Genomic DNA, 10,703 nt, shown 5'->3' on the forward strand with positions numbered 1-10,703 from the left:
GCATGTTATATGCTTCCCAACCTCTAACTTCTGCATTCCACACAGACAAAATGGATCATTCAGCTCCGCGTATTTCCTCTCAAAATATCATTGTGCTAACAACCAGGCAATTAGGAGCATGTCTTGCTTCTTCTATTGATTGGTGTTAATAATTCTGTGTTCTTCCCAACTTCTGTTAGGCAAGACCACATACTCCATTGAGAATCTGAGAATGCAATCATGTCTTTAACATGACCGACCTAACTCTCAGCCACTTAATTACACTTCCTGTCAGCATATCTGAGTAGTTAGATTTGGCAGAATCTTTCTGTTTATAAAAAGGGGCTAGTCATGCACATGTAACACACTGTTTCAAAAAATAAGACTACACCTGCTTTCATTTATTGAAGTTAGTCTTCTAGCACAAGTGGAGGGAAAGGAATATTACACTTGTGTATAATATAATTTTTCTCCTTTTTATTCTTTAAAAAAAACTTTATTAAAAGAATGTTGTTAAAGTTTGCAAAGACAAACACCAAAAGTTAGGAACAACCTGTATTAAGGATGTTTGTGGAACCTTAATGACATCCGCATTGCAAGCCTGGGCAATGGAAGGATAATGGAGTTGCCGTTGGTAATGGAGGAAGATGACATGGGGAGGGATGAGAATTTCAATTTTGGAAAGATCAAGTTTGACATGCAGAAGGACATCCAAGAGGAGATGTCTAAGATAACTAGAGCCACAAGACTGGACAAGAGATAGATAGTTAGATTTGAGAGTTCTTGCTACCAGAGGATAATGATAATGGGAGTCTTGGGAGCAGATGAGTTTGCTGAGGATATATCCAGGGAAGAGAAGGGAATTGGACATGAAAGAATTGGGGATTAAGAGACACCAAAGGAGATTCTGAGGGAGTAATGGGTGAGGTAGGGGAAGAATACAATAATGAGAACCTGGAAGAGAAAAAGTGTGGTTTGTTGGATGAAGGGTCTGAAGGGAATCATCTGTGTTAAAGGCAGCATTGAGGAGGTAGTGCCCTTAGAGTTTAGCAAAGGAAATAGTTTCTGTTCCAGTGTAAGCTTCTTGGGGTAGTTCTGGATCCAGGTGTTCTGAAACTAATAGGATGTTTGGTCTGTTATTTGCATGTAAATATCCAGGATGCTCTTTCCATGCATACCAATGCTGTACCTGAGCTCCAGTAACAAACTGAAATGTTTCAACATCTCAGCTACTCTTGTCAGAGTATGTTGTCAGATTACACTGGTCTACAATTTTTGAGAAGTCGTTTGCTTCAGAGATAAAATGTGCTATTTATTATGTATTTTGATGTGCTGAATTCAAATATGACAATTTAAAACAACTGGCTACTGTTTCTAAGATATTTAAGTTTTTACATTTTATGTCTATGTATATTGTGTAGATAGTAGAGGTTTAATCATAAATTGTAAACCTAGGTCTTTTCATGTGTTTATGGTTGCTTTACATGATAATATTTCACCTGTCCTGTTTATGGAACACTTTACAAATCAGCAAAAGGGTTATATAAATAAAATTGATTATGAAACAAAAGGCAAAAAACTATTATGTACATAGTTTGGTCCTATTCAGTGTCCACTCAGCGCTTCTTGGCTTGTCTCTTGTATTCATTAAATGGAGCATCTCTTGTCACTGTCCAGCAATAGTCTGCAAGCATTGATGGGCTCCATTTGCCCTGATAGCGTTTCTCCATTGTTGCAATGTCCTGGTGAAATCGCTTGCCGTGCTCGTCGCTCACTGCTCCGCAGTTCAGTGGAAAAAAATCTAGATGAGAGTGCAAAAAATGTATCTTTAGTGACATGTTGCAACCAAGGCTTTTGTATGCCTTGAGGAGGTTTTCCACCAACAACCTGTAGTTGTCTGCCTTGTTGTTTCCGAGAAAATTTATTGCCACTAACTGGAAGGCTTTCCATGCCATCTTTTCCTTGCCACGCAGTGCATGGTCAAATGCATCATCTCGAAGAAGTTCACGAATCTGAGGACCAACAAAGACACTTTCCTTTATCTTAGCTTCACTTAACCTTGGAAATTTTCCACGGAGGTACTTGAAAGCTGCTTGTGTTTTGTCAATGGCCTTGACAAAGTTCTTAATCAGACCCAGCTTCATGTGTAAGGGTGGTAACAAAATCTTCCTTGATTCAACAAGTGGCGGATGCTGAACACTTTTCCTCCCAGGCTCCAATGACTGTCGGAGTGGCCAATCTTTCTTGATGTAGTGGGAATCTCTTGCACGACTATCCAATTCGCAGAGAAAACAGCAGTACTTTGTGTATCCAGTCTGCAGACCAAGCAAGAGAGCAACAACCTTCAAATCGCCACAAAGCTGCCACTGATGTTGGTCATAGTTTATGCACCTCAAAAATTGTTTCATGTTGTCATAGGTTTCCTTCATATGGACTGCATGACCAACTGGAATTGATGGCAAAACATTGCCATTATGCAGTAAAACAGCTTTAAGACTCGTCTTCGATGAATCAATGAACAGTCTCCATTCATCTGGATCGTGAACGATGTTGAGGGCTGCCATCACACCATCGATGTTGTTGCAGGCTACAAGATCACCTTCCATGAAGAAGAATGGGACAAGATCCTTTTGACGGTCACGGAACATGGAAACCCTAACATCACCTACCAGGAGATTCCACTGCTGTAGTCTGGAGCCCAACAGCTCTGCCTTACTCTTGGGTAGTTCCAAATCCCTGACAAGGTCATTCAGTTCACCTTGTGTTATGAGGTGTGGTTCAGAGGAGGAGGATGGGAGAAAATGTGGGTCCTGTGACATTGATGGTTCAGGACCAGAAGTTTCATCCTCTTCCTCTTCCTCATCTATCTCAAGTTAGAATGATTCTGGTGCATCAGGAACCGGCAGTCCTTCTCCATGGGGTACTGGGTGTATAGCTGATGGAATGTTTGAATAATGCACAGTCCACTTTTTCTTCTTTGACACACCTTTCCCAACTGGAGGCACCATGCAGAAGTAACAATTGCTGGTATGATCTGTTGGTTCTCTCCAAATCATTGGCACCGCAAAAGGCATAGATTTCCTTTTCCTGTACAACCACTGGTGAAGATTTGTTGCACAAGTGTTGCAGCATATGTGTGGGGCCCACCTCTCGTCCTGATCTCCAATTTTGCAGCCAAAATAAAGGTGATAGGCTTTCTTAACCATAGTGGTTATACTGCGCTTTTGTGATGCAAAAGTCACTTCACAAACATAGCAGAAGTTATCTGCACTCTGCACACAAGTACGAGGCATCTCTGCTCACTTTGGCTAAACAGAAATGTGTCCCTTTGCAAAATCAAACACTGACAAATAAGAGAGCACAACACTGTATGATTTCTAGAGCTGATATAGGGCAATTTGTTCAGCAGTGTGATGTAAGCTTCGTTATGATTGCATCATCCATGACTTCTAGGAATAACATGATGCAATTCATATCATGTATGACACAATACCAGCTTCAGATTGCATCATTCATTGTTTTGCCTAAAAAGCAAGTACTGTCCAAACCCAGTCATAGATTTATTCATAGATCCAGTCAAAGATGTATTTTAGTCATTTCTGGTTTAAATTGAGATCCCTTCCCTTTATAACTCACTTTTCCTCCGCCATTCCCAAGTCAAGGGTCGTATATACTGACCCAATAGCATATCTTGAAAACTAGAGCCAATCAACAATTTTAAGCATCATTTTCGTTCTCAGTGACCCAGAATTAGTAAAGTTTGACTACATTTATTTCAGAAGCATTTTGGCTGTAGAGCAGTGTTCTAGGTCTTATGCTATGCAAACTAATGGTCCAGTTGTGAAAACCTTGCTCACGCTAGTGAGCTCTTGCATGAATAGGTCTGTTGAACTCACATCAATAAATGCTCACCAACATGAGTAAGGGTTGCACAATTGGGCCCTAAGACAAAACAGAAAGTAGCATAGCATAACTCATTGTTACCAAAGTTTAAGTATTTTATTCTAAAAATTTAAATTCAGGCAGTAACACTTGCTATGATGCTAATGATGTGTTTTGAATATTCCTTTTTTCTTCTCTTTACAGATTATAGTGCAAGTAAATTTGCAATAATTGGCTTTCTGGAGTCATTAGCTTTTGAGTTGCAGGCTGCAGGAAAGAAAGGCATTAAAACCACCATAGTCTGTCCTTCTTTCGTAAATACAGAATTATCTACGGGTATTCGTGTCTCGTAAGTAAAACTTCTTATATTTTGCATATTAAGCAATTGCATCTGGAATACTAAAAATGGTTGACTTTAGATCTAGCATTTGTCACCATTCAGGGCAACTGCCCTCTCAGTGGTCTAATTCTCCCTCAGTGGTCCAGCCAAGGGCACCCACTCTCATGCTTCCAGCTCCCCAGCTGTTGTATTTCTTGGGTAGAGACCCACATCTCTCTCCCTTCTGACCAAGATATTTCCAGGCAGCACAGTTCCCTGCCTTCTGTTATTCCCAGCATAGCAAGTTGCCCGAGGACACCTGCTTGCTTTCTCCTCAGAGACAGTTAACAAGTATAATTGCTACAGTAATAAGGTACCACACAACACTTCCTGTGCACGCCTACTTTATTCTTAAGGTAAAAACACTACAGAGAAAACACGTTAAAATCAATAAAGAACCTACACGCGTGCTAATAAGCTTACCAAAGATCTCCATCCCCGCAATCTTAACATGGGCTCTGGCAGCAGCAGTCCTTCAACACCACATCCAGGGGTTTCCTTTGTGGACACAAGTTCATTACTGCTTGAGTTCAGAACAAGCACAGTTTTATGGGGCCTCAGTTTGCTCAGTCCTTCCAACCCCACCCTAAAGATGGGGGACCTTTGTGGACCAGAGGTTCTGTCAATTTGTTGGATCAGGAAAAAGGCCCTGAGCCAGTTGAAAACCAAGTTATTTATCCAAAAACCTTTTCTTTGTCTGTTGGTCCCTGGATAATCCATTTTGAACTAGTATATATTAGCCTCTCCAGGGGAGTGGTTTCTCTGAAAATGTTATAACCTGAGTGCATTTGCCTTATCAGCCCATGCCGTTCTCCTATTTACTCTTCCTATGGAAATACATGCAATGCTACAATAACACATACACAATTGCATTTTTAATATAATGGACCCCAAAGGAATTAACCTAATTCAATATAGTTTAACTTAATTCAATGAAATTCATTCAGAACATTGCAGGAAATTGTCATCCTGTCACAGCGTGTATGAAAATATAATTAGTATACAGTAGAAATCATTTTTTGAGTCTCCAGCCATTTTAAGGTTGGCTTTGCTTTTTAATACAATTTGTATGGCTTATAAGTGCACAAAGCCATGAATAATGAATCCACTTAAGCACACATGACCAGTAACTGACATGAGCACAGACGGCACAAAAGTCTTACTGGCTGTGGACTCTTACTCAGAAATGCATTTCTACAGCATGTATGTGGTCCAGCTGACTTACCTGTAAAGAAGAGGGACACTGCTGAGGTGGAGGACTAAGTGCCTGAACCAAAGCCCGTTGACTTAAATTGGCTTTGGATAATGCCTCAACTGGACACTTCTTTCAGGCAGGTGAAAATTAGGCATGGTAGTGTGTTGATGACCAAAGGCTTGTCTACACAAGAAGTTAAGCTGAACTAACTAAAAGTGTGAATTCAAAGTGCATTAGTTAAAGTGCATGATACCCCGATGTGGATGCTCTAATTAAGAAGTAAAGTAGCCTTAGTTCATTTCAGCTTATTTCACTTTTTGCATCTGCCTGAGAAATGCAGAACACTAACCCTCGGTCTACACTTAAAACTTGTACTGGCCTAGTCATGTTAGTGAGAGGTGTGAAAAAGACACCTCTGGCAACGTAGCTCTGCCGATTAAAAACCCGCAGTGTAAACACAGCTATGCCAACAGAAGAGTTCCTATGCTGACAGAAAAATTCCTGTCAGTGTACACTGTTTCTACACTAGGGGGTTATGCAGGCATAGGCTCTTTAGCATAGACAAAGACTTAGTGCCTGAACTCATGTCCAAACCTATATAGGAGTATGCAGGAAGACGAAGGGGGGGGATATAGGAGGGGATATAGGATGTGGAGTGACCCATAGATGGCTCTGGGAAGACTGCCATAAGTCAGAGCAGCCCTGGAGCTGTTCCGATTTACATCGGAGGCCATTCCAGCCCCCAGAGCAGCCCAAAATGTGAGAAATACACAGGTGTTGCCTCCCGTCCTCCTGAGCAGGGGGGAGGGATAGCTCAGTGGTTTGCGTATTGGCCTGCTAAACCCAGGGTTGTGAGTTCAATCCTTGAGGGGGCCACTTAGGGATCTGGGGCAAAATCAGTACTTGGTCCTGCTAGCGAAGGCAGGGGGCTGGACTCGATGACCTTTCAAGGTCCCTTTCAGTTCTAGGAGATGGGATATCTCCATTAATTTAAATTTAATTTATTTATTTAGCTACGCCTTAGTGCTGCTTTTTCTGGAAGGTGAAGCACAGAACTTAGTCAAATTTGTTTAAGTCACCCCTTAAAACATCTGTAATTGTCACAGAAGTCTAAACATGTACTGGTGTATGATGTTACCTACACTAGAGAATATTGTCCTTGCAATCACTTTCCCAGCCCCCCTAGCCACCTGTAACACATGGCCACATACAATCACTAACAATGGTGCACAGGTGTTCACACTATCACTGTGATTGCTCTTCCTCTGAGCAAGACTGACAACAATGTCATCCACCCTAGACAAAATGTAGACAAAAAGCACTGATCTAGCAGCTTCAAGCAATGCAATTGTTGTTCTCGGTTTTTCTGTGCACTACCACAATGGCTCTGCTCGTCGGTCAGTAACGATTCTGACAGTTCAGAGTGCTGTCTGCATGCAGGCCTAAGCAGCTGAAGTAGTACTTGGCCAGTCTGGGGCTCTGCCCAGTGTCCCCTCCAGAGCTCTCTCTCCCCAACCCCCAGAGTAGTAAAGAGAGATGCTGTCACAGGATAACTGATGCCTGCAGGCCGAGTTGGTCCAGCTTCCCTGTGTCAGAGCAGCTGTGGCCAGTGAAGCCAATCAGAAGGGGTGCGGCTACACCTGGGCCTCTAAAGACCTGTCAGAGGACAGGAGGAGGAGGAGTGACTAGGAGAGAGGAACCACAGTGGAGTGAAGTGAACTGCTGTGGTAGGGGCCAGGTGCTCAGAAAGGGTGTCCTGGAGCTGCTGTTCCAGAAGAGTAGAAGAGCTGACTGAGAGCAAAGCTAGCGAACAAGGAGTGGCTGAAAAGGGAGCTGGCTGGGCCTGGGAAGCTGCAAGAAGGAGGATTACCGGAGACCCCTGGGAGGGGATTCCATGAAACCGTAGGGCATAAGGTGAGCTGATGGACTGTTTTGTTTTTTGTTTTGTTTTTACTTGCTTACGTTTGGATAATATACCTACTTAAAGGAGACTGGGCATGGCAGTATATGCTTGGAAACTAGGGGAAAGCCCTGCAATGTCAGACATTCCAGCAGGAGCTTAGGTGGGGAGCTTCCGCATAGTATTTGCAAGAGTGAGGGCTCAGCAGGGTTTAGTCCTGATAACTTGAAATCATCCACTGGAACAAATGAGAAATGTGACATGTCCAAATGTATGGTATATACAATAGATAGGTTTCAGAGTAGCAGCCGTGTTAGTCTGTATCAGCAAAAAAACCAGGAGTACTTGTGGCACCTTAGAGACTAACAAATTTATTAGAACATAAGCTTTCGTGGACTACAGCCCACTTCTTCGGATGCTGTAGTCCACGAAAGCTTATGCTCTAATAAATTTGTTAGTCTCTAAGGTGCCACAAGTACTCCTGTTTTTTTTTTTTATATATATACAATAGATAGATATCATTATGTATGTGCCTAAGGCTTGGTCTACGCTTAAATTATACCAGCGTAGCTACATCAGTCACAGCTGTGGGGGGAAAAATACACCCCTGACTGACATAGCTATGCCAACAAAACCACGAGAGTAGATGCAGCTATGTCAACACCAGAGTGCTTCTGTCAACGTAGCTACTGTCATTCATGGAAGTGGTGTTCCTACACTGACAGAAAAACTCCTTCTGTCGGTGTTGGCTGTGTGAGTGCTAGGGGGCTATGCTGACACAGCTATGCTGGCATATGATCCATAATGTAGACATAGTCTAATAATACCAGACACTGTGGGATAGGTACAGTTCACAGACCCTGTGTGTGGACACCATGCACTGTGTGCACTCCAACATGGATGACTAGCTTGGATTTGGTAGCAAGATAGGGAGCCTTATCTTATAGGTCACTATTTCAAATTCCATCTCAAGCTGTATAGGGACCCACATCAATTCAGTGGCCTACTTGAAATAAAATTTTGCTCTTGAATCAGCCTGTAGTGGACACCTTCTGGCATTACAAACTGCCCTCACTCAGGCAGGCAAGAAGCCTTGTTGGCAGATGTGGTGCTGAGGAAGTTATTCTACAGATAGAACTTAGTCTTTAGAGCTCTGCCATCTGCACAGCTCACCAGCACTAAACTTTAGCTCTCTCTATAAAATAACGAGTTTATGCAGACCCCAGCACTTTGTGACACACAGCTGGGAAGAGCGCACAACTCAAATGGTCAGTGATAAGACCAAATGAAAATCAGACCATAAAAGGCAACCAGTCTGATGTAGGGGCCAAATTTTGTGACCTCTTTGTGTGCGAGTGCATAAATTGCTCACACAGTTGTATATGTAACTGCAGTAAATTGCCCAGAGTTGATGGGTGCATTTGCACATACAGAGATCTGACAACTTAGCCACAGAAGAGCATTATTTGGTAAACATTTATCATATAAAATTCTATGTGTAAGACTCCCGTTGATTTCAGTGGGCTCCAGAACAGGCCCTGTATGAGTGCTATTTATTAGTTAAAGTTTCACAGTTATCAACCGATTTTACTAATTGCTTTACTTACAGGGAGACTCTAAAGCTACATCTACACTACAGGTGCTACAGCAGCACAGTTATGGTGCTGCAGCTGTGCCGCTTTAGATCCTTAGAATAGATGCTTCCCACAGCAATGGAAAGGAGATTTCCATCACTAGTTAATCCACCTCTCTGGGAAGCGGTAACTAGATCACTGCAAGACCTATGGAAGGTCAATATAGCATCATTTACGCTGGGGGTTAGGTCAGCTTACCTATACTGCTCAGGGGTGTGAATCTTTCGCACTCCTGAGTGATGTAACTAGGTCAGCCTAAATGTTGTGTAAACCTGGCTTAAGAATGGAGAATCTTTACTTATTGCAAGAAGCAAAACTTTCTATTTGAAGTGGGAGGAAGGAGGGAAATTATCAGTTTTGAAATAAGTGATTCCAAGAGTAAAGTTTTACAGTTTTGTAACAGCTACATGTCCTCTTTTACCAGGAGGCCACTTTTACTTCCTATTTTGGATGTAGAGTATGCAGGCAGGAAGATTGTGGATGCAATTCGAGAGGAGAAGTTTTATGTGTTCATGCCTCTGACCAATTGCATTTCTGCTTTGAAAAAGTAAGAACGGGACTTCTCTTCCAGCATTTCTTTCCTCTCCCCCCACTGCCAAATACCTGGTAGCTAAACAGAATGCAAAGCTAGTAAAAATGTACAATAAGATATGATGCTAGGCTATCAATTTTCAGACTAGTTACCTACAAAACTATGAAGAAAGGGTGGTCTCAACTGCTGCCTCCAACACACTTCTCAGATAACTTTTACGTGTGTATACATTTATTTCAAGGATTTCCACAAGTTATAAAACAGTGTGATTTGCAGGAAGGCACTCGGGGCCAGAAGTCAGGAAGTCCCAAGTTCTAAAACTGCCTCTGACACTGACTAGCTCTGTGCTCTTGGTCAAATGGCTTAATATCTCTGCTTCTGTTTCCTCATCTGTAAACTTGGAATGTTAAACGTGCTGTGAAGACTAATGTTGGAGATGTAAAGTATTATGTCGTGGAAATGTAGTGTTGGAAGGGACCTCAAGAGGTCATCTATATCATCCACCCATGCTGAGGCAGGACCAAGTATACCTAGATCATCCCTGACATATTTGATTTTATATTTATATGTAGTATTAATTTATTATGTCCTTGTTAGTTAGAATTAGTGGGTGGATGGTATTTTTTTTTAACTATCAAGACTCACTAGAAATGCTGTTTGTCTCCTCAGCTTTGTACCTAAGAAAGTGCTATTCCTTGCTGTAGAGTATGCTGGTATTTTCAACAATCTGGATGGTGTCCGAGACCAGAAGAGAAGGGACCAAAACCACACTGCTCCGAAGATGTCTGATACCAGCTAATCCAAATTCATGTGTAACATTTAATGGACATAATGGGTTATTTCTTCAGGTTTATTTCTTCCTTAGATCAATTCTCTTCTATATGATACTTTAGGTGTTTAAAGATGTCATAGTTGTTCTGATAGCTGTCTGTTAATCAGTATTTTTCATCCTCAACTGTTCTCTCTCGTTTCCATCAATACAGGCATATTCTCCACTCAACATATGTACGTAACTCATTAAAGCAAATACAAGTTAATTTAATGATCTCTCTCAGTTCCATAGGTAATGGGTATCAGGTCACAAATTAACATAGCTAATATGAGTCAACAGTGTGACCACAAGCTAAATATGAGTCAACAGTGTGATGCTGTTGCAAAAAAAGCAAACATGATTCTGGGATGCATTAACAGGTGTGTTGTGA

At 41.8% G+C, this 10,703-nt stretch overlaps 1 protein-coding gene across 1 annotated transcript in view; it reads left to right on the top strand.

Moving 5' to 3' along the window:
• Positions 1-10,501, top strand: part of SDR16C5 (short chain dehydrogenase/reductase family 16C member 5) — a 34,671-nt gene extending 24,170 nt beyond the window's left edge. Inside the window, exons 5-7 of the mRNA XM_054020235.1 lie at positions 4,066-4,210; positions 9,394-9,516; positions 10,171-10,501. Coding sequence (XP_053876210.1) covers positions 4,066-4,210; positions 9,394-9,516; positions 10,171-10,300 — 398 coding nt within the window. The 3' untranslated portion in view covers positions 10,301-10,501. The remainder of the gene's footprint in view (positions 1-4,065; positions 4,211-9,393; positions 9,517-10,170) is intronic.
• The last annotated feature ends 202 nt before the right edge of the window (positions 10,502-10,703 follow it).

This window comes from Malaclemys terrapin, chromosome 2 (genome assembly GCF_027887155.1).
Source record: "Malaclemys terrapin pileata isolate rMalTer1 chromosome 2, rMalTer1.hap1, whole genome shotgun sequence".
In the NCBI taxonomy this organism is placed as follows: Eukaryota; Metazoa; Chordata; order Testudines; family Emydidae; genus Malaclemys; species Malaclemys terrapin.